General features: G+C 47.4%; 1 protein-coding gene across 1 annotated transcript in view; it reads left to right on the forward strand.

Annotated features, from left to right (window-relative positions):
* Positions 1–471: 471 nt before the first annotated feature.
* Positions 472–24,290, forward strand: part of LOC310791569 (asc-type amino acid transporter 1-like) — a gene marked incomplete at both ends in the record, with an annotated part of 29,697 nt that continues 5,878 nt past the window's right edge. The window contains 3 exons of the mRNA XM_083653236.1: positions 472–550; positions 3,936–4,140; positions 8,191–8,342. Coding sequence (XP_083509362.1) covers positions 472–550; positions 3,936–4,140; positions 8,191–8,342 — 436 coding nt within the window. The remainder of the gene's footprint in view (positions 551–3,935; positions 4,141–8,190; positions 8,343–24,290) is intronic.

Below are 24,290 nucleotides of genomic sequence, written 5' to 3' on the forward strand. Positions count from 1 at the left end.
ATGTATACATACACCTGCAGCATACCCACATACACACCCGCATATACTTACATACATACACCCACATACATACACATACAAATAATAATGATAATAATAATAATAATAATAATAATAATAATAATATTAATAATAGTAACAATAAAACAATAACAACAAAACTAAATATATAACGAAAGTTGGAGGGTTACTAGTAAAATAAATTTATCAGTCTCCCTAGGGCCTTCACCTCAGTCAGTCTGTCTCTGATAGTTAATACCAGCCAGGATAACTATTTACCCACAATATGAAGGGTAGAAGCTTTTTTTTTTTTTTTTATAATAAGGCCCTGTAAAATAATAAACATTCAAATAAGTAAATTAACAAAATAAAATAGAGAGGGAGAAGAAGATCAGGAGAGAAGAAGATCAGGAGAGGGGGGGGGGGAGAGAGGGGGAAGAGAGAAACGGAGAGAAAGCAAGAAGGAATAAGATGACAGAGATCTCAGCCCAGCCATTCCCACCACCCCCTCCCCCTCCCCCGCAGCAACCCATAGGCTACAAATATGCAGGTGATGAAAATTAAACAGCGCCGAGGGGCGGCACCATTACACCGAAATAGTCCGTGTGTGTGTTTGTTCCATATTAACGAAAACGTTCTCCAACAGGCATCTTCTTTAGTCCATTTAGTCACAGTTAGGCTATGAAAGTTATTTGAAGTTTTATTTGGCCAACATTCTTCATCCATCCATTTATCTATGGCCGATAGTCTTTTAAATTATATGACTAATGAAATTATGTTCTTACCAACTGCTGTCTTGACTCCTCTCAGGAAAAATGAGTAAAACACCATCACTTAATGGATGGATACTTGCGTGTTCTCCTTTGGCCTCTTCTACGGATCCAAAGCTTGTCATCGTGCCTCCGTCCCCGTCCTCCACACACAGCGTAGCAGGGTGTCGTATGTATGTCTTGAGGTTCAGCTGGTGGAGTTGTTCTCTTAATGGCCAGAACTCAGCTCTCCTCGAGCGAAGCTGTAGAGACAAGTCTGGCACCACTCTGAAGTTACATCCCTCTAGTCTTCCTTTGGACATTTTCAGAAGTTGTAGTTTCTTCTGAAATTGATGAAGCTTAAAGATGATGGCTCGAGGGTGTGTTGCGTTGTCCCTAATTAGGCCGACGCGGTGCGCTCTTTCAATATCCTCCTCTTTAAGCGTACAGCTCCACTTTTCCGCAAAAGTTTTAACCACAAACGAGATCATTGGCATGTCCCTTTCTTCTCTCTCCGGCACATTCAAAAGTCTCAGATTGTTTTGGCGGTGACGATTCTCAAGTTGGTCAATATGTTCGGTAGCCTGCTGTAATTTCTTCTCAAGTGCAGTGACTCTTTTTTCCTGAGAGTCAGATTTCACTCCGTGCTCATGCATTGCACCCATAAGAGTCTCCGAGCTTGTTTCGAGAGCTTCAACTCTCTGAACTACAGAGTTCAACAGCGTATTAGTTGACTGGTTTAGTTCAAGCAGTTTCTCCATACTTGCGTCCAATGCATCAAATCTGGTGTCATAATTGGTTCCCATTGTGGCGTCCTCGTGTTGAGTCGCTGGTCGCCTCCTGGCAGGCATCGATTTACTTGGTTAAACAGGTTAAGGAAATGCGTTTTCGCTGGAAAATCTCACCACATTGACGTTAGGTGTTCTCCATTCAGGACGTAGAAAGATTTATTAGTAAATGGAACTTTTTCAGTGAGTTTTACTCCATTGTTTGGCTCGCCTCAGGAGCTCCTCAGCCCTTCCGACCTCTCACGTCGCGCATGCTCAGTCTTCTTCCTTCCCCGGGCTCTTTTCACAGCAAAGCAGGAAGTAAAGCATGTGTAACCAATAACATTAACGAGGAGGGCTCCTGGCACTGGAACACCTACACGGGATGGAACCATCATTATTGCTATTGGTTACAATACACCTGCTTTACTTCCTGCTTTTACCACCTCAAAACGGTTGCTGTGAGATGGGTCCATACTAGTGCCATGTGAATAAGGGCTTTAGCCAACTGAGTCAACACTACAGGACACTGTTTATTCCCATTTGGATTTGGTCCAGCTGAGCTGTTTCCACTGTCGGGCCAGGCTGGGCTGATCAGGGCTTGGACATTGCACCCCTCCCCCCCCCCACCCACCCTTCCCCCCATGGCTATTGATTAGAATATAGATAATTGATGTGATCTGATTGGTCAAATTCACATGTACTGATAGTTTCTCCATGGTTAAATGATGGATTAGCTTGCTTTGCTAACTCTTTTGTTCACCACAGAGCTAGTTAGCAATCATCCATTCCTTGCAACATTCTTATCTCTGATTATGTTTACTCGCCTCGTGCTGCTGTGAGTAGTACAAAGGCACAGCCTATTTTTATCCCCAACATACCATAATCACTCTGGGGTATTATCGCTGGCTTTATTCCCATTATGATACAGTTGTTGAGCTGGCCCTGGTCAGCCCTGCTGTGGAAAGTGTGAGACAAATTCAACGTTTATTTACAGACAACTAGCCTAACTATGATGCACAATCAGTCATAGAACAGAAGGATATAGCACAAACACCCAAGGAAAGACTTCCAAGAAAATGGCAACTTGATTTGAGATTGTCTATGTGATTATTAGTAATAATAATTAATCCATACTTTCCCATTCTTCAGCTCCATATGTTCATTAAATTACAACACTATGTGTATATTATTATTGTTTTCCTCTGCTGTATCCTATTTGTTGCTGCAAGGAGGACCCAGTATTATTAATCCAGAACAGTGACTTTAGTATTTGGCACTGAAAAGGAAAGTTGACATTTGTAATTGAACAAAGAAGTTTAGGTCATAGATGTAATTTTGGTGGAAATAAATAGACCTATTCTGTAATTGTATCTGTCTGGATTCCTTCAGCCAATCAGCGTAGCCAAATCCAGTCTTTCAGCCAATCATCGTCGGATCCAGTCAAAACCAAATCCACTCGGAAGAACGGCGAAAACGTCTTTTCTTGTTCTTGTTTAATTGTTGTTTTTGGATTTGCGTCTATTTCTGCAATATCTACACTTACGGCCGTGTAAACTCTACCAACCTTAATATTACTGCCCGTGCCCGTTGCTTCGGGAGCCGCAGAGCCATGGGAGCAGCCATTACTGTTTCGCCAGCGGCGTCCCTGATTGGCTGGTTATGTTTTCAACTACCAGGCAGGTCCCTGATTGGCCTGTGCACTTTGTAATTTCTGAAAAGGCCCGGCCCTGGCTGGAGGCCAGACGGTCCCTCAGAACCAAACAATGTGAGATCACGTGACCGGATGGTTTAGCTGCTAAACCATAAACTTTAGCAGCTACTTCTGACCCGTTCTTATGTCTTCCCTGCACTTCTCTCATCCATGATCATTTAAGGTTACAGGAAGATCTGTTCTCTTGTCTGGGTGCTGTCAGCCCTGTATCTTACTATTGCTGCCTCATTCTGGTTAAGACTGTCAGTTAGATGCCTAAAACGTAACACGTAATTGTAGGTTGAAGACCAACACACACCCCAAAAGCAGCTGAGGCAGGAGACTTGATGGTAATGATAAGGTGGTTTTTGGACAGTCAGTAGTTGAAACAAAATGGAGTTGAATCAGCGAATGCCTCCTGGTTTTATTTTAAGAGCTGGGATGCCTTCAGAAGCTTCTTTGAGTCTGTGTTTTTTGTCTTATTACCTTATGTCTTTCAGCAGGATATTAAAGAATAAATGTGTACATGTATTTGGGTGAAATTTGATGGACAAGATGTAGCATATTATGTGTTTTTAGGATCAAGAAATCGCTTGAACTGTACGTCAATGATTTGGGTGTAACATAAAGTCAGAGAAGTTTTAGGCACACATTTTGATCATCCTCTGTGTTAAACTACGCCTAACCTTTACAACCTCCACACCCTCTCTCCCCTACCTTCTCCAGGGAACATCATCGGCTCTGGGATCTTCATCTCTCCCAAAGGGGTGCTAGAACATGCGGGCTCGGTGGGGCTGTCGCTCATCGTGTGGGTGCTGGGAGGGGGCATCTGCGCCCTGGGGTCCATGTGCTACGCCGAGCTGGGCGTCACCATCCCCAAGTCTGGAGGAGACTACTCCTACGTGACGGAGATCTTTGGAGGGCTGGTGGGGTGAGTAGTTGTCATATTTCAACACGTCTGGTGGTAGGGCTGTGAATCTTCACTGGCCTCACGATTCGATTCGATTACGATTCAGAGGGCTACGATTCGATTCGATTACGATTATTGATGCATCTCGATGCATCGAGATGCATCTTAAATCGGTGCATCACTTTTTTTACCCAATACATGATTTATCTAAAAGTGCATTTGGAATTGCATTGTATTATGATCCATAATTAAAATAAACAACTGCATGTACTTCCATTATATTTTATTTGATTATTATTATTATTATTTTTTTTTTTTTTACATTTTAGATTATTGACATTTGTGAATCGATGCAGAATCGTGCACGTCCGCATCGCGATGCATCTTATAATCGATTATTTTTGACACCCCTATCTGGTGGTGTACAGTTTTGGATGACGCAGGTCTGTCTTTAACACAATATACAGTATGTTCATAACAACATGATACAACATGTCACACTGTTGTCATGTGAAAACCTCGTCACTTCAATTTTACGTCATTTACATGGTCCTCTGTGGGACCTTCTGGGCTTATGAATCTCAGGTTCTCACCTCTTGGTGTGGACCTTGTTATACAGCAGTCCAGATGCAGATGTATGCAGGGAGAATGGTTCAGTTTCGCCGGACTCTTCATCTGGAACCAATCAGCTGTGAATGTGTTGTGAAGCTCATGTGGTCATGTGATATGTAAAGTGACCCTGGAGCAGCACTGTTAGTCTGAGAGAGTCAAAGAGGCCCTCCTCTGCTGTGGGACGGATCACTCCTTTCACTTCTTCTGTCTCCTTTCATTCATTCATTTGCACAAACGGAGGGGAAACGGAAAGAGCAAACATTTGTGCATCAAAAAGCCAAAGAGCCTAATCAGAGCCTTTCACATCAAACCAAGCAAAGTGAAGAGAGCAGTCCTGCTTTGAACACAGTTGATATCGTCGTCTTAACATCCATCTAGTTGATTTAACTTTTGAATCAGCCCGAGCCGCCACAGGCAGAGAGAAACCTAAAGCTCGGCCAAAAGCTCCTGGCTGTAGCTCTCTGGCTACTTGGCTAGTAATTGCGGCTATTGACTGGAGCCTTTTTTGGCTACAAGTGAGCGACTGTTTTCAGCTGATTGTAAATGTTTTGCGGTGAGACACGCCGAGATCCAGGATGTTCTTGTCTTCTCATGTCTCCTCTCCTCTTCTGGTGGTAAAAAGCGTTTGTCTGAAATGATGTTCGGACCACAATCAAACAAGCACGGAAGTCTTAGATCATCAATTAAGTTGTAGTCAGCCAACAGCAAACAGCAAAACAGCAAAAATGGCATCCAGGACTAGGTCTTTTCAATGATTGTAACATGAAATTACACAATACGGTAATATCGTTAGGGGCACAGTGGCGCTGTCGCCTCAGAGCAAGAAGGAACCTGGGTTTGATTCCCACCTAGGATGCTGTGGCCCCCAGGGCATGCCCCCTTACCGCATGCCCTCAGTGCCTATAGTGCCCAGGTGAGGTATCTTGTGAAAAGGGCCTTTCTGTACACTGCTCATCGCTGCCCCCACAGTGCCAGGCTCTCTCAGGGGCCACGCCCACAGTGACAGGCTCTCTCAGGGGCCACGCCCACAGTGACAGGCTCTCTCAGGGGCCACGCCCACAGTGCCAGACTCTCTCAGAGGCCACGCCCACAGTGCCAGGCTCTCTCAGGGGCCACGCCCACAGTGCCAGGCTCTCTCAGGGGCCACGCCCAGAGTGACAGGCTCTCTCAGGGGCCACGCCCACAGTGCCAGGCTCTCTCAGGGGCCACACCCACAGTGACAGGCTCTCTCAGTGGCCACGCCCACAGTGTCAGGCTCTCTCAGGGGCCACGCCCACACAGTGACAGGCTCTCTCAGGGGCCACGCCCACAGTGACAGGCTCTCTCAGGGGCCACACCCACAGTGACAGGCTCTCTCAGGGGCCACGCCCACAGTGACAGGCTCTCTCAGGGGCCACGCCCACACAGTGACAGGCTCTCTCAGAGGCCACGCCCACAGCGCCAGGCTCTCTCAGGGGCCACGCCCACAGTGACAGGCTCTCTCAGGGGCCACGCCCACAGTGACAGGCTCTCTCAGGGGCCACGCCCACAGTGACATGTTCTCTCAGGGGCCACGCCCACAGTGCCAGGCTCTCTCAGGGGCCCACGCCCACAGTGCCAGGCTCTCTCAGGGGCCACGCCCACAGTGCCAGGCTCTCTCAGGGGCCACGCCCACAGTGACAGGCTCTCTCAGGGGCCACGCCCACAGTGCCAGGCTCTCTCAGGGGCCACGCCCACAGTGTCAGAGATGTGTGAGAGATCATGTGCAAATAAATCAGTATAGTTTTTCGGTGGAGTGCCCCTTTAATGTGTTTGAATTGTCAGCTTCATGTGGATGTGTCATTAAAGTGGTAATACTTTGTCACATAATTAACCCTTGGGGTCTTGCCCCTACATATTAACTAGGGATGTTCGATATTGGCTTTTTTACCGATATCCGATATCCGATAATGTCCAACTCTTAATTTCCGATACCGATATCAACCGATATCAACCGATACCGATATAAGCGGGCTTTTTTTCCACCAAAATTTCACGTAACAAGTTACATAATGTAGCTTAATGTAGCTGAAGAGTTTAACTCATTGAGTGCCATGGACGTCCTTCGACGTCCAATTAAATAGTGACGTAGAGTGCCACGGACGTCCTTCGACGTCCAATGCGTTTTTTGACGGTGGGACGTCGATCAAAGCCTTCCGCAGCTCCTGTACAACTATAGTAGCTATTGGAGGTCTATAACCTATTTTACAGAACCCTTAGGTGGCGACAGTGCTCTCCAGATTACAGAAATGTCAGGAATACACAGCCTGAAATAGCCTTGATGAAAGAGAACCCGCTCATGCTGCAGTCCAGAGCCATGTAGATTGTTCTGGCTGCAACTGACGGTGCGTGCGAACACAGTCAATCCGCGCACACAACTGAGTCCTTCTGCCTCTGTCTGTCTGTCAGCATAGTTTCTCCACATGATTAGCCGCTAGAAAAGCAGCAGCGCGACACTGAAAAGCCAAACCTTTCACTGCAGTCCGCGTGTGGCTTCTCCATGTTGCGCTGCCTGGGAGGCGGCGCTTCCCAGGCTTCCTAGACGCTTGGTGCGAGGCTGTGTGTTACTAGTGTGGGGAGGAGTTTTCAGCTGAGGGGGGGGAGGGGGGGTGGGGCACGCAGGGCAGGACACAACTACACCACATCACTACATCAGAAAATATTACCGTATCTAGAGTCAGTGAATGTGCTTGAAATGCTGCATTTCACAAAAGGCTGAATATCTCAGCTTATAATTTGAAATGCCTGAAAACGCTGAAAACAACCTATCTTCTCCGGCTCATAACTAAAGAACGGAAAATGGTATCAATAAACTTTTTTTTGCTGATGATACAATAGAGTCTCCTTGTTCTTTTTGCGTGTTCGGTGTTTACATAGTAATATCACACAATATTCTGTGGGCCTCGAGAAATCACTGAAAACGCTCTGAAAACTCTGGCACTGGGAGCGTCCGTTCTCCAAAAGTGGCTGGCACTCAATGAGTTAATATATAATATGCATGTTGTGTTAAAGTTGTAAGTGTTAGAGAAGCGAGCTTGTGACCAGAAGGTCGTCGGTTCAATCCCCGGGACCGGCAGGATAAATCTGGGTGGGGAAAGTGAAAAGGCAGCGCTTGCCCCTCCCTCATTACCACCACTGAGGTGCCCTTGAGCAAGGCCCTTAACCCCAACTGCTCCAGTGGAGCTGCTCAGTGGCCAGCAGATCAGACTGTGGTTGTACTGGTCAGCTTCCAGGTATGAATGTGTGTGTGAATGTGAACAGGGCACTCCTGAAAAAGAGAGCATTGCTCTCAGTGAGAGCAATGCTCTTATTTTCTGATATCGATTTTTTTATGCTAATATCGGCCGATAATATCGGTAGGCCGATAATATCGGACATCCCTAATATTAACCCTTGGTGTCTTGCCCCTACATATGAACCCTTGGTGTCTTGTCCCTGTAGCTTCCTGCTGCTATGGAGTGCTGTCCTCATCATGTATCCCACCACGCTGGCCGTCATCGCCCTCACCTTCTCCAACTACGTCCTGCAGCCGGCCTTCCAGAACTGCGTGCCTCCATACATGGCCACCAGACTGCTCTCCACCGTCTGTATCTGTGAGTCCCACACAGTCTCACTCATTATAACCCAGTTTTAACACCTTTCACTGGTAGTCTGGTAGTCTTCTCTCATTTTGTCTCCAATTTGTCACTTAGGTTGAGAACATCTTCGTTAAAATTGGCTAAGTGGTGTGGTTACGGTGGCGGTGTCTGTGGCGGTGTCAGTCCCGATTATGATCTCATCAGTGATGTCATCAGTGATGTCACTCGAGCAACTGTGATTGCGCAACTTTGATGTCACTTAGGCAGTTGTGATGTCATCAGTGATGTCACTCGAGCAACTGTGATGTAGTATAAGCCGATGGCGCACAGTTGCATGATGGCGCCTAAGTGGGTGGGCGGTGTCTGTCTCTCTGTCTGTCTGTCAGTCACAATTTTGGGAGGCTGCGGAGCGGGCGATTTCCATAACTGCAGCCATGGCGCATCATCTCTCCGGAGTCTCCACGCTACGCGATTTATTTTTGTACTTTGTCTTGTTTCACATGTACAAATGTGCTCTCTTTATGTTTATGAATATGATGTATGATTTTAGTGGTTTTGTATTCTGCATCATTTTCAGGACACTTTGCTGCAAGCATGAATTAATGAAGTCAAGTCAAGCCAGCACAAACAAACCACTAACCATCTCCTGGGGTGGTGCTTTGTTTTAGAGGGGTCAGAGTTCATTTGGCACGTTCACATTATGGACAAAGAAATGGCTGAGTCAGGACTGAGTCCACTGGAACGACTGCACTGTAGCTGCTCCCCATACTGTAGGCCATATTGTTTTTCGGATGATGGCGAAGGCTGGAGGCACCCCCTCTGCCTGTGATTGGCCTAGCGTCAAACGTTCATCCAATCACATTCGCTTGGCTATCCTGCGTCTCTTTCTACAGTCTGTGGTCAGACAGACAGCAGTTTCGCTTGCTAGCATGCATGAAAGACTGTGTGTGTTTATGTTTTTGATATAGTCTGGTCTCTGGTTTAGAATGCTGCCGCTACTCTTGGCAGTGCACGTATGTAGCCTACAGACAAATAAAAAAGAAAAGGTAAAAGATGAATGAGAATTGATCAAGGGTTATATAAAACAGTGTCAATGCCCATTTACTCATTCTAACACAAGAGTGACATGTATTTGAATTGAAATATGTATCAGTATGTGGTGTTTGCCCAGCCCTTCATTGAGAAATGCAGCTTTATGGAGTGGGATCAGGTGGAGATGGTCTTCAGAAACTTTGATGAGATTGACAGTAAGTAAACTGTCGGGATCGGTGTCAGACATGTGGATCTATTCGCGGGTAGTTGAGGGCCACGGGAAACTTGGTAAGTCTTGAGAAGCTGGGGTGTTGTGGAACTTGATGGCTGGGGCTGCACTGTTCGAGGTTTGGGAACGGTTGCAGAGATTGCAGAAGTTGCAGGTTGCAGAAGTTGCAGGTTGCAGAGGTTGCGGAGGCTGGTATGATCCTTGATGTGAGTCTATGAATCACTGGCCAAGGCCTGCAGGAGCAGGCCCTTATAGACCCGAATATGACATCACCTGTGTTATGACATCACCAGCGAAAGGCATGAAAGACATATGAATCATGACATCATCAGTGATCGATGACATCATAGTAGGAATGACGACGTCAAAGTAGGAATGATGACGTCATCCTAACAGTACCCTCCCCTCAACGGACGCCACCTGGCGTCCAATGAGGCCATCAAGGATGGCATCTGGGAGACAAAAATCTGCAGGTTCTGGTGGAGGTGCTCTTCCGCAGGTGGTTAGACGCAGGTGGTTAGGCCCCAAAGGGGGTGTAGGAGAGTGAGGTGCTCTTCAGCAGGTGGTTAGATGCAGGTGGTTAGACCCCAAAGGGGGTGTAAGAGAGTGAGGTGCTCTTCAGCAGGTGGTTAGATGCAGGTGGTCAGACCCCAAAGGGGGTGTAGGACAGTGGAGGTGCTCCTCCCTAATACATGATATCGAAGCCATAGATGGACCGATACGTAGACAGAACTTCCACCGGGTCCGGTGGATCCTCTGGGGCCGGCCATCCCCCGGGGCACGATCCAAACACGGGAGGCTGGGGACCATCAAAAGGGTCAAATGCCGCCGTCTCCGAAGGCAGAGCCACAGGGGCATCTGACTCAGCGAGGCCTGCCCTCCCGACCTGTAGTTTGGGGAGGTCACCCACCGTCTCCTCCTTTAAACGCCTCTTATTTCTTCTTGCTCTTGACCGAGGGCTGACGACACTACGGGAACCTCCCAGCATGAAGCTGGAACCTACGTGTGGGTCAAGGACAGGAATTGGCTGCTGCTGGGGTACGGGTTCAGACTCGGCGAGGGGGAGGTCCACAGGTTGTGCCTCAGGTACGGGTTCAGACTCGGCGAGGGGCAGGTCTACAGGTTGTGCCTCAGGGCCAGCAGACTCGGAGGCCCCCTGCGGGGGGACGGAGCCGATCTGCAGGCAGCGATTGAACTTCCCAATGAGACGATCGACAGTCCTCTCCAACTCCTTCACCCTCTTGGAGACACACTGCCACTCCTGGGTCCTGCAGGGAACGCTACCTAACCGTACAGATTTCTTGGCTGGACACGTAGAGTCTTGATCCACTGAGAGTACCACGGGCCGGCGAGCGGTGGGACCACTTACTGGACGCCGGGAGCAGGAGGAGGGGTAATGCCCGGCTCGACCACAGTACAGGCAGCTCCGGGTGTCCAAACGGCGCTGCCTCTCCTCTGGTGTGATGCGAACCCTGCCGGTCAGATCACGGTACAGATGGCTGCTGGGACTCAAATGTGGCTGCCCCTGCTCTGGGATGACGCGAACTACCCCCCAGAATATGCCCTTAGCAGCTGGAGGCGGCCGAGAGGCAGAGCTAGAAGCAACGGCCGCTGTGGCCCGGGGGGTATCAGGTCTGGAAACCTCCGGAACGACGGTGCGCTCGGAAGCTGGGGCAGGAGGGGCAGAAGGCTGCGGAATGGCACCCTGGGGGCCTAGCCCGTCGAGACGATCTAGCCGGCCAATCAAGAGGGCGTGCCGATCAGCGGCTTCGGAAGCCACAGCCTGGATTGCTTCTTCCTGGTGGGCAATCAGGTGCTTAAGTATGATCGGCAAGTCTCCGAACGTGATAGGACGAGTGGAGACATCAGGATGAGTGGGGATATCAGGATGAGTGGAGATATCCAGCTGACCGCCTGGTGGGTCAGCTGAAGCGACCGGCCGGGTAACTGGCGTTGGGGCGACTGATCGCTCAGAAGCTGGGGCAGGGGGGGCAGGAGACTGCGGAATGACGCCCTGGGGGCCTAGCCCATCGAGACGATCCAGCCAGCCAACCAGGAGGGCGTGCCGATCATCGGCTTGCGAAGCCTTGAAAGCTGCCTCCCTCTGGCCGTCGAGCACGTCCCGAAGGCTGTCCGCGAGGAGCGCCTGCTCCCGTCGCGTCTCGGTGAGTCGCGCACCCAGGCCAGAAATAGTAGAAATCAGCGCTGTTTGGAAGGTCTCGTCTGGTGGACCACCTGACGTGGCCGGCGGGAAAACTGGGGTCTCGGGAGCTTCCTCCTTGACTGGCGGAAGTGTGTCCGCTAGATCCGCTTTAGAGTGATTCATACTGTCAGGATCGGTGTCAGACATGTGGATCTATTCGCGGGTAGTTGAGGGCCAAGACACTCTCCAAGAGTAGGGGAGTTGTGGAACTTGATGGCTGGGGCTGCACTGTTCGAGGTTTGGGAACGGTTGCAGAGATTGCAGAAGTTGCAGGTTGCAGAAGTTGCAGGTTGCAGAGGTTGCGGAGGCTGGTATGATCCTTGATGTGAGTCTATGAATCACTGGCCAAGGCCTGCAGGAGCAGGCCCTTATAGACCCGAATATGACATCACCTGTGTTATGACATCACCAGCGAAAGGCATGAAAGACATATGAATCATGACATCATCAGTGATCGATGACATCATAGTAGGAATGACGACGTCAAAGTAGGAATGATGACGTCATCCTAACATAAACATTGTTTCAGATACATGGTGTAGTTGTGGAAAAGTGTGTGTGAGTTTGGAAGAGGAGTGCACCACTAGGTGGAGACATGCATCCATAGCAGTGTTGATTTCGTCGACGAAAACTATGAGGAAAAATGTTAGTCGACTAGACGACTACCTATTTTCACTGGTGAAAACTAGACTAAATGTTAGGGAGGGATGAATTGGGAAGAGATCCAATCAGAAGAGAAGAAGAAGTTAAACATCTGTGTCTGTATTGCACATTCAAACCTTAAAACAATTCCAGAATAACAGATTAATATATCTTTACAATAAGTTTGGAAATTCTAATGAATAGTTACGGTTTTCTTTGACTAAGATGAGATGAAAATACTTAGACACTTAATCGACGAAAACTTGACTAAATAAAATCAGGATGAGGTTGACTAAATTTGATAAGAGCTTAAGAGAAAGTGGATTATAGCTCACTCAGATAAACATGTGAATGTTGTGTCATATGTAAAGGTTGTTGGTTCAATCCCAGCCTCAGGCAATTTCTTAAAAAGTACTCTCATTATAAGCTGCAGCAGTGATCCTTCTTTATCATCACCAGTAGTTTGAACACTGATAGAAATAAGCGGATGAAGGAGACTAGTCAGTCTAGCTAAACTCACTGGTACAAATCTCACCTGTCTCACTCTTAACACTTTCAGTGCCACGGCCCTTGGGCAAAAGGTTGCTTGCTGTGCCACATAGGCCGCAATGCATTTTAAAACAGTCATATAATTTTTTTAATAATTACTATGTAAACACTGAACACGCACAAATAACGATGAGACTCTCTTCTATCACCTGCAAAAAAAAGTTTATTGATCCCATTTTCCGTTCTTTAGTTATGAGCCGGAGAAGATAGCTCGATTGAACGAAAAACATACCTTTTTTTCTACGAGCTGAGATAATGAGCCTTTTGTGAAATTAAACATTTCAAGCACATCTCTGACTCTGAAGCGAATTTTCTGATGTCTGGGTCTGTCTGGGTGAAGTGTATGCTGCTCTGCTGCTCTCCGTGCTCCCCCCCCCCCCCCCCCCCTCAACTGCACACGCCTCCTGGGTGTGTCTTATGTGTCTGGTGGCTCTCAGTCTCTGCTGAGTTTGCTGCGCACACACAGTGAATGGTGCGCGACATTCAGCTTTTTGGTTCCGCGTGTGTTTGTCACGGGCTGGCATGCTTCCAGTTCGGAATAATAATGCTGATTATGTGAATGTGCTGTTGCAGCGTACATGGAAGTGCTCAGTTGTGACAGCGGATGCTGCTGCTGGGGGCACAGCTGGCGTTGTGCTCGTTTATGGAGGCACGTCGATGCATACGGACGGATGCGATGCGATTTCCTCATTTTGCCCAGTGACTATTTCTGTGTGTTTGGCTCCTTTTTCTCTGATCAGGAGAGTGCTGTCGCCACCTAATGGGTTTGTAAAATAGGTTATCGACCTCCAATAGCTACAATATTGTTAGAGGCGACGTAAGAAGCTTAGATCGACACCCCCCCGTCAAAAAAACAATTTGGAGTTATGACGCCATTTGGCGTCGCTGGCACTGTACGGTAAATTTCTAATGACGCCATATGGCGTCGCTGGCACTGAACGTGTTAATGCTCTGTGTTATTGTCAGTGTGAATACAGTGTGTAGAAATCAGAAGCTTAACTCCCAACAGCTCATAGCTCAGTCGTCTGAGCGGCTGTGTCACTGTCTCTGTCTGATAAGTAGACTGTTGGTTCGATTCCCGATGGAGGAGACATATTACAGCACTGCTCTGTCTTTAACATCACCAGGTGATATCATGATGCATCCCTGCTGCAGGTGACATCGTACATCCCTGCTGCAGGTGACATCATGGTACATCCCTGCTGCAGGTGACATCATGGTTCATCCCTGCTGCAGGTGACATCATGATGCATCCCTGCTGCAGGTGATATCATGGTACATCCCTGCTGCAGGTGACATCATGGTTCATCCCTGCTGCAGGTGACATCATGGTACATCCCTGCTGCAGGTGACATCATGGTACATCCCTGCTGCAGGTGATATCATGGTACATCCCTGCTGCAGGTGATATCATGGTTCATCCCTGCTGCAGGTGATATCATGGTTAATCCCTGCTGCAGGTGACATCATGATGCATCCCTGCTGCAGGTGATATCATGGTACATCCCTGCTGCAGGTGACATCATGGTTCATCCCTGCTGCAGGTGATATCATGGTACATCCCTGCTGCAGGTGACATCATGGTTCATCCCTGCTGCAGGTGACATCATGGTGCATCCCTGCTGCAGGTGACATCATGGTACATCCCTGCTGCAGGTGACATCATGGTTCATCCCTGCTGCAGGTGACATCATGGTGCGTCCCTGCTGCAGGTGACATCGTACATCCCTGCTGCAGGTGACATCGTACATCCCTGCTGCAGGTGACATCATGGTGCATCCCTGCTGCAGGTGACATCATGGTTCATCCCTGCTGCAGGTGACATGATGCATCCCTGTTGCAGGTGATATCATGGTGCATCCCTGCTGCAGGTGACATCATGGTTCATCCCTGCTGTAGGTGACATCATGGTGCATCCCTGCTGCAGGTGACATCATGGTGCATCCCTGCTACAGGTGACATCATGGTGCATCCCTGCTGCAGGTGATATCATGATGCATCCCTGCTGCAGGTGACATCATGGTGCATCCCTGCTGCAGGTGACATCATGATGCATCCCTGCTGCAGGTGATATCATGATGCATCCCTGCTGCAGGTGACATCATGGTTCATCCCTGCTGCAGGTGATATCATGGTTCATCCCTGCTGCAGGTGATATCATGGTTCATCCCTGCTGCAGGTGATATCATGGTGCATCCCTGCTGCAGGTGATATCATGGTTCATCCCTGCTGCAGGTGATATCATGGTGCATCCCTGCTGCAGGTGATATCATGGTGCGTCCCTGCTGCAGGTGATATCATGGTACATCCCTTCTGCAGGTGACATCATGGTGCGTCCCTGCTGCAGGTGATATCATGGTTCATCCCTGCTGCAGGTGACATCATGGTGCGTCCCTGCTGCAGGTGACATCATGGTGCATCCCTTCTGCAGGTGACATCATGGTGCGTCCCTGCTGCAGGTGATATCATGGTGCGTCCCTGCTGCAGGTGATATCATGGTACATCCCTTCTGCAGGTGACATCATGGTGCGTCCCTGCTGCAGGTGATATCATGGTGCGTCCCTGCTGCAGGTGACATGATGCATCCCTGTTGCAGGTGATATCATGGTGCATCCCTGCTGCAGGTGACATCATGGTTCATCCCTGCTGTAGGTGACATCATGGTGCATCCCTGCTGCAGGTGACATCATGGTGCATCCCTGCTACAGGTGACATCATGGTGCATCCCTGCTGCAGGTGATATCATGATGCATCCCTGCTGCAGGTGACATCATGGTGCATCCCTGCTGCAGGTGACATCATGATGCATCCCTGCTGCAGGTGATATCATGATGCATCCCTGCTGCAGGTGACATCATGGTTCATCCCTGCTGCAGGTGATATCATGGTTCATCCCTGCTGCAGGTGATATCATGGTTCATCCCTGCTGCAGGTGATATCATGGTGCATCCCTGCTGCAGGTGATATCATGGTTCATCCCTGCTGCAGGTGATATCATGGTGCATCCCTGCTGCAGGTGATATCATGGTGCGTCCCTGCTGCAGGTGATATCATGGTACATCCCTTCTGCAGGTGACATCATGGTGCGTCCCTGCTGCAGGTGATATCATGGTTCATCCCTGCTGCAGGTGACATCATGGTGCGTCCCTGCTGCAGGTGACATCATGGTGCATCCCTTCTGCAGGTGACATCATGGTGCGTCCCTGCTGCAGGTGATATCATGGTGCGTCCCTGCTGCAGGTGATATCATGGTACATCCCTTCTGCAGGTGACATCATGGTGCGTCCCTGCTGCAGGTGATATCATGGTGCGTCCCTGCTGCAGGTGACATCATGGTGCATCCCTGCTGCAGGTGACATCATGGTACATCCCTGCTGCAGGTGACATCATGGTGCGTCCCTGCTGCAGGTGACATCATGGTACATCCCTTCTGCAGGTGATGTCATGGTGCGTCCCTGCTGCAGGTGATATCATGGTACATCCCTGCTGCAGGTGACATCATGGTACATCCCTTCTGCAGGTGACATCATGGTACATCCCTTCTGCAGGTGATATCATGGTACATCCCTGCTGCAGGTGACATCATGGTGCGTCCCTGCTGCAGGTGACATCATGGTGCGTCCCTGCTGCAGGTGATATCATGGTGCGTCCCTGCTGCAGGTGATATCATGGTGCGTCCCTGCTGCAGGTGACATCATGGTGCATCCCTGCTGCAGGTGACATCATGGTACATCCCTGTTGCAGGTGACATCATGGTGCATCCCTGCTGCAGGTGACATCATGGTACATCCCTTCTGCAGGTGATGTCATGGTGCGTCCCTGCTGCAGGTGATATCATGGTACATCCCTGCTGCAGGTGATATCATGGTACATCCCTGCTGCAGGTGATATCATGGTACATCCCTGCTGCAGGTGACATCATGGTGCGTCCCTGCTGCAGGTGACATCATGGTACATCCCTGCTGCAGGTGATATCATGGTGCGTCCCTGCTGCAGGTGACATCATGGTGCGTCCCTGCTGCAGGTGACATCATGGTACATCCCTTCTGCAGGTGATATCATGGTACATCCCTGCTGCAGGTGATATCATGATACATCCCTGCTGCAGGTGAAATCATGGTACATCCCTTCTGCAGGTGACATAATGGTACATCCTTGCTGCAGGTGACATCATGGTGCATCCCTGATTTTTTTAGTTTTTTATTGACATAATATTATTGCCCAGCTCTAGTTCAGGCCGATTGAGGTCAGACTTCTGGAGCTCGTAATATCTGTCATTGTGCCAAACGTCTCTGTGATGTACCAACTCAGGAGTTTGTGCCAACATGGCAGAAAAGTGAATAATAAGCCAGCAGAAAAACAAGTGTTTGGTGTTTGGACCCTGAGACAACAGTGATCAGTTGCTGCATGGTCAATATGGAGGAACTGAACCACACAGTCAGATTCTGCTGCTGTAGCTTTGAACAAACCATAACAAGTCTCACAATCTGATAGTAATTAGGCCTGACATTTAAAATGACTGCATGGGATTAGCATGAAGTGGGCACTGCATGGGATTAGCATGAAGTGGGCATGTCTGTAAAGGGGAGACGCGTGGGTCCCCATAGAAGCCATTCTCATTCAGATATCTTGAGGTGAGAGGTCAAGTCACCCCTTTGAAAATGGCCATCCTGGTTTTTCCCCCTCGAGTACTTTAGCCTGAATATGGAGCGTTATTTACTGTAGCCCCCTTCCCGACAAGCTAGCTGCTAGCATGATATAGTTGCTACAATGGATGCCTTAGGTCTTCTAGTTTCATATGATACACATCTTCACTAGCCCCGGTCAAATCGCTAGTGGATACAGCACCCCAAAAAATATTAATAAATAAAAAATACAAATAATCTCTTTGGGTTCCGCGGACCCCACTTTGGGAACCCCTGGTCTAAGCAAAGGGAATTAGCATTGGAAGTCGATTTACTATAAAGTGATTTTTGTAAAAAAACAAACAAAAAAACAGACATGTTCCTGGTGGGAGTGTTTGGATGCTGGAACAGCCAATCAGGTGACAGGATTAACTGGTTGTTCTGGACCCCTGCCAGTCCGACTGAACTGTTTTTAGTTTAGCGCTCTGAATGTAAGTCAGTCTAGATATGTGCTCAGCTCACACACACAAACACACACGCTATCTCCCTCCCCTATGAATGTACTCAATGAGAGTCCAGAACACATCCAGTTACATTACCAGCAGTGTGTGTGTGTGTGTGTGTGTGTGTGTGTGTGTGTGTGTGTGTGTGTGTGTGTGTGTGTGTGTGTGTGTGTGTGTGTGTGTGTGTGTGTGTGAGCCGGTCGGGACCAGTTAACGCCTGGCTGTTCTAAGAACTTCTAAGAATAGGAGCCTGGTCAGTCATGTGTCCGTGTCAGGACATTTCAGTAGCACTGCTCTCATCACATCACCACACATTAACATATTCATATGAATATATTCATTCATATATTCATATTAATAACTGCCAAAAGACCCAAATGCCAATCTGCAAAAAGTACATGTATGTTTTCCCAGGAATGATGGACAATCATCATTTCAATCATGAGAGACAAGCAAAGTATTAAGTACAGTAGTGGGGCAGTTAATGGTGTGTGTGTGTGTGTGTGTGTGTGTGTGGGGGGGGGGGGGGGGGAGGGGGTGATAACGGCAGCATGAATGGACTAAAGTGGAGTGAAAAACATATTAAGAAGCAGCAAGATGATTGGCTAACAATGGAGGTGTGTCGCTGTGCTATGCGACCAGCTGATGTGAGCAGCTGATATCTCGATCGACGAGCCGGGAAATGACAGCAAGAGTTATGAGAGGGCATGTGTGAGAGATGGCAGGATGGTGTGAGACGTCAAGCTACTGTAAGCATGCAGAAGTTAAGTTAAGTTAAGTTATCCTTTATTTATCCCCATGGGGAAATTCATCCTCTGCATTTGACCCATCCTCTACTAGGAACCTTCCTAGAACTAGGAGCAGTGGGCAGCCGCAGTGCAGCACCCGGGGAGCAACTCCAGTTCTTTTGCAAGTGTCTTGGTCAGGGGCCACTGACAGGAGTATTAACCCTAACATACATGTCTTTGATGGTGGGAGGAAACCGGAGCACCCAGAGAAAACCCACACAAACACAGGGAGAATATGCAAACTCCACACAGAAAGGACCTGGGACGGACCGGGGTTCGAACCCGGGACCTTCTTCTTTTTTCTTTTTTTTTTAGACTTCCTGATAGGAAGATAGACTTCCTGACTGGACCGCCATTACTGAGAACCATGACTTTTTGAAATTATTTGAAATCCATACATGATCATGGAAACTTTGATCATGATCATGGAAACCCTGTGCCTGTTTACATTTTTTGTCTCACTAATTACCTTCTGGCCTCTTGTGTTGTTATTTTTTGTGTTTGGTGAGCCAAAGACAATGTTCTACCTTGGTGGACAATAAAGTTATATTCAATTCAATTCAATTCAATTCTAAATTCTCCGTTTTCAGCTAAACACATGACAACTTGGCATCTCAGGGCTTCTGGAGACTTGGATTACGCCAGACGAGCAGGATGGAGCCTTTCTTATGCCTCCGCCGGCGATAGCCAGGCTTGACGCATTATGGATTTGGCTTGTCCGTGTGCCCGTCCATCTGATGTTCGTTAACACGATATCTGAGGAACCCCTTGACGGAATTTCATCAAATTTGTCTCAAACGTCGACTTGGACTCAAGGATGAACCGATTCGATTTTGGTGGTCAAAGGTCAAAGTTCAGGGTCACTGTGACCTCACGAATGCCATTCCCAAGTTTGTTACCATGATATCTCAGGAACGGCTTGACGGAATTTGTTCCAATTTGGCTCCAATGTCAAATTGGACGCAAGGATTTTGGTGGTCAAATGTCAAAGTTCAAGGTCAATCTGTTGGTTCCAGCCTTAAAACTCATAAGCATTTTCCGAAATGTCTATGGAGAAAATGAATGGGGAACTCTCTTCCAGGGCAAGACACGTCATGGAAAGTCATGTGATTGTTGAGCTCTATAAGCCACAACCAGCAAGATCCTACTGCTTAAGACCTCCTCAGAGGCCTACATTTACAACCTAATGTCTCTTCAGCACTCTTTGGCATTGCATCAACTGACCAACTGACCAACAGATTATTAATAAGCATGAGCACATGATGACCTTCATGACTCTGCTTGGCCGTAGGATCTTGTTGCACTGGACATCCTCCAAACCAGCAAACTCCTCACTATGGACGAGTGATCTGATGCTCCACTTCAAACTTGATCCAAAAGAAATACACACCCAGAGGGTCCAAAGAGCAGTTCTACTTCACCTGGAACTCAGTAATGTATCTCAGCAAACTCAAATCCCCGTGCTTATAACCCAAAACGATGTATGCATTTATTCTGCTAGAATATATCAGATATTAGCCTTTCTTTTTTTATTGTCTTTTTCTCTATTGGGATGCACAATCAGGGATTTGGTGGGATGGGTGGAAGGAGAAGAAGAAGAAGAAGTTTTGATGTTGGCATTCCAACAAGAACATGAATGGTTCTGTCTGTCATCCAATTCTTCCCATAAGATGACATGAACAGAGCGTTTTCTGAGCTGCATCCCCGACATTCAATTCAATTCAATTCACTTTATTTGTGAAGGGACAGTGTACATTAATCAACATAGTCATATAAATATACCCGATTCAGCCAGAAGGCTAATTTTCGTCGGCAGTCCCTTTGCGTGGTGTTGATTGGCATCCTATAAAGAAAAACTTGCAATAGTTAAAAACAACAGCAAAAGACAGGAAACATAAAATAAAAAATAACAGCAACAACAAAAAACACCATTGTTAGGAAAAAATAAGGAAGTGCACATACAGTACAGGTAAAACAGGATAAAAACAACATAGGTAAATCTGAAGTTTGACAGACTGAATTTTACTTTATTGCAGATTCGTTTATTGTGATGTCCGTAGACATGACTGTAATCAACATGGCAGCATTCATAGTGAATGAATGGTAAAATAAGTGTTTTAAGCTTTCAGGTGGACTTTCAGGTTTCTGCTTGTGCATGATGATCTAAGCAAAAGGAAAAAAAAATCTCCATTGATAATTAAATGTATTATTATAAAGCTATATAAACTATTTAAAAAAAAACGACTTCAGTGAGTGAGTGAAATCAGTGTGTGAATTTGTGCATGCTGTTGTTGGGTTGGGTCGTGGTGGGAGGGGGGTCACGAACCCCAACCTAAAGTTTTTTCGGGGGCTCAAAAAGGATGAGAACCACTGCCTATAGGGGTACGCGTAGCGCAGTTTGGGAACCACTGGGCTTGACCATTAAGAAATCAAATAAATAACTTAACATAAACACTCACCTTATGTGCTGTTTCCCCTCATGCTTTTGATAGATGTCACAAATTAGTTTCTAGTTTTTGTTTTGATCTTACTATACCTGGATGATTGAAATGAGCGTCACACTAGACATGTCTTTTTGTGGACAAAATTAAACAAGGTGGTGGTGGTGGTTGTTGTTGTTGTTGTACTCCTGTAGTAGTTCATATTAACAGTGATTAAAATATTAAATGTTGTTAGGAGTGTTCACAGTCAGACTGGACATGCTATATGAAATGCTCTTGAAAATCACATGACCGTTTCATTGAATGCTGCACAGAACTCATTTAGAGGTTGATTGAGGGATCATGGTAGGTCACCAGACCAGCTACTGCTCTGATTGGCTGGCAAAGGCCCGCCCTACTCTTAGCGCTGATTGGTCAATTTCAGACCAAATTTCCAGTGTCTACAGTACATAGACACTGGAGCCAAATCTGACTTGTACAAGGTAGTTGGTGACTGTGGGGAAATAGCATAGTAACATTTTAGCATTTTTGGCATAGTACTTTTTTTTTTTTATTACTTCGCACCGCCAAGTCCCAAAATCATATACTCATTGCCACATCCTATTGGCTCTGTGATAGCATTTTGAAGTTTGAAGTGTAAATGTATCATCAGACCAGAGCACGTATGTCTTTAATCCCACACAGCCCCGCACACTTTGAAGCTGCAGTTTCTCCCGAATTCCCATCATAAACATGTGTGTTCTATTCTCAGCTCTGTGTCAAACACACGGTTGAGAAAATGTACGAGCACATTCCTGTCATCACAGAGGAATGCCAGACCTGATTTCCTGCTGTAGGAGCAACTCACACTCCAGTCTCTGCATAAAATGACTCTGTCCTTTAACAGCCACAGCTGTAGTTTGAAGGCGGGTCTAGGGGGTTTGAAATTGAATGAGTGACAGGTTGTAGCAACCAGTGTTGGGGGTAACTCATTACAAAAGTAATATATTACATGTAATATATTACTTTTAGCAGTAACTCAGTAATATAACTTATTACTTATAGGGATTTCTGTAATATTATACCAGTTACTTTGTCAAGTCACTCAAGTTACAAATTGAGTTAATGTTTTTTAATCAAAGCATCTATTTAAATAAAGATACAATAATTTCCTAAACAAACTGTGTGTTTTCATGCAAATAACCACTACATATGTAGATTTATGCAAATAACCACTCTTGATGACAACAAAGGAAAAGGATACAATTTTGAATTTTGGATTGTTTACACTGACTTCAAGGCGGTTGAAATAATTTTCCGTGGTGGTTCCGTGGTGGCAATGTCATTCTGCTGCTGCTGTTGTTTTGGTGAAAGTAATGCAAAAGTAGTGTAATAAGTAACGAGTTACTCTACACAGACAGTAATATTGTAAAGTAACTTATTACCTTCAAATGAAAGTAACACTGGTAGCAACCAATGGGAGAGTGGCTTTCAGTTCGACGATAGAATGCAAACGGCAAACTTCTAGCAGTGAATGGTGCAAACTATTGTCTTACACTTGCATGATATGTTTAAATGCAGACCTATGTTATGTACGTTATGTTATGTAGTTATGTATGTTATGTACGTTATGTTATGTAGTTAGGTGGAGAGCAGCGAATCAACGTTATATTTATTCTTTGAAGAGCGATGCTGCAGAAGCCAGGCTTCCTGAGGCAACCAGGTGGGCGGTCTCAGGGTGGGCGGGCCTCCCTGATCGCCAGCCGGAGCCAATGGCAGAGCTGATCCCCGCAGCCTGCTTCCTGTCAGTCAGACTAGCCTAAACCAAACCAGGAAATGCCACGCCCTTTTCAACCAGGAAACAACCCCCCTGAGCCCCTCCTCCTGTCAGCACCTCGAGAAATGACAAAATGACAGGGAGACATTCGCTCATGATGTTGTGTGTGTGTGTGTGTGTGTGTGTGTGTGTGTGTATGTATGTGTGTGTGTGGTGTGTGTGTGTGTGTGTGTGTGTGTGTGTGTGTGTGTGTGTGTGTGTGTATGTCTGTGTGTGTGTGTGTGTGTGTGTGTGTGTGTGTGTGTGTGTGTGTCTGTGTGTGTGTATGTCTGTGTGTGTGTGTGTGTGTGTGTGTGTGTGTGTGTGTGTGTGTGTGTGTGGGGCAGTTATTGCTGGCTCAGTGGCTTCAGGGAGCTGATCCTGGACCAGGGGAAGGCGTTGGTGATCCATCCCAGCTGGTGGGGATCAGAATGCTAAAGGCTAAAAGCTGTGATTGGTTTAGTATTCGGGTGCTGAGGCTGCCTTCAATAGGCTGCTCTGACAGCAGCAGCCAGATTTACCTGCTGCTCTGTCCCAGCCAGAGCCGCGTCCACTTCCTTCCTGTCCGGGTCAACACCGGAGGCAGGGGTGGGGGCTTGGCGGAAACGGACGCAACCCCCCCGAGGTGCCCGGTGCCACCCAACCTACTGCCAACAATCCACTAGTGTGTGTGCGTGTGCACGTGCGTGTGTGTGTGTGTGCGTGTGCGTGCAGCGGAAGCAGTTTGTTCACAGTTGTGTAGTAGTAGGAGGGGAGCCCTGACCCAGTAATGGATGACATGGTGGATAACGCCCCCACCTGCATGCCCGCAAAGACACACACACACACACACACACACACACACACACACACACACACACACACACACACACACACACACACACACAGACACGCATGCTTCAAACTCAAGACCCTGCCCACTTAGGAGCTGTGTTCTTCAGCTTTTCACAGAGCTTGCCGACAGACTTTCAATGCAAGTGGAAAGTCTCGAGAGGTCACTATTCAGGAAGTCGGATGTACTTTTGTTTACAGGCGGAGGTTTTACGGTAGCAAGTGCTCAGGGCTGCTTTTATACTGCTCGGGAACAAATGTAACGCTTGTATTTATATTTGGAGGCCTAGGTCACGTCCACAGCCTGGTTGTAAGTGGCCTGCAG

Source organism: Poromitra crassiceps (assembly GCF_964638095.1).
Source record: "Poromitra crassiceps genome assembly, chromosome: 16".
In the NCBI taxonomy this organism is placed as follows: domain Eukaryota; kingdom Metazoa; phylum Chordata; class Actinopteri; order Beryciformes; family Melamphaidae; genus Poromitra; species Poromitra crassiceps.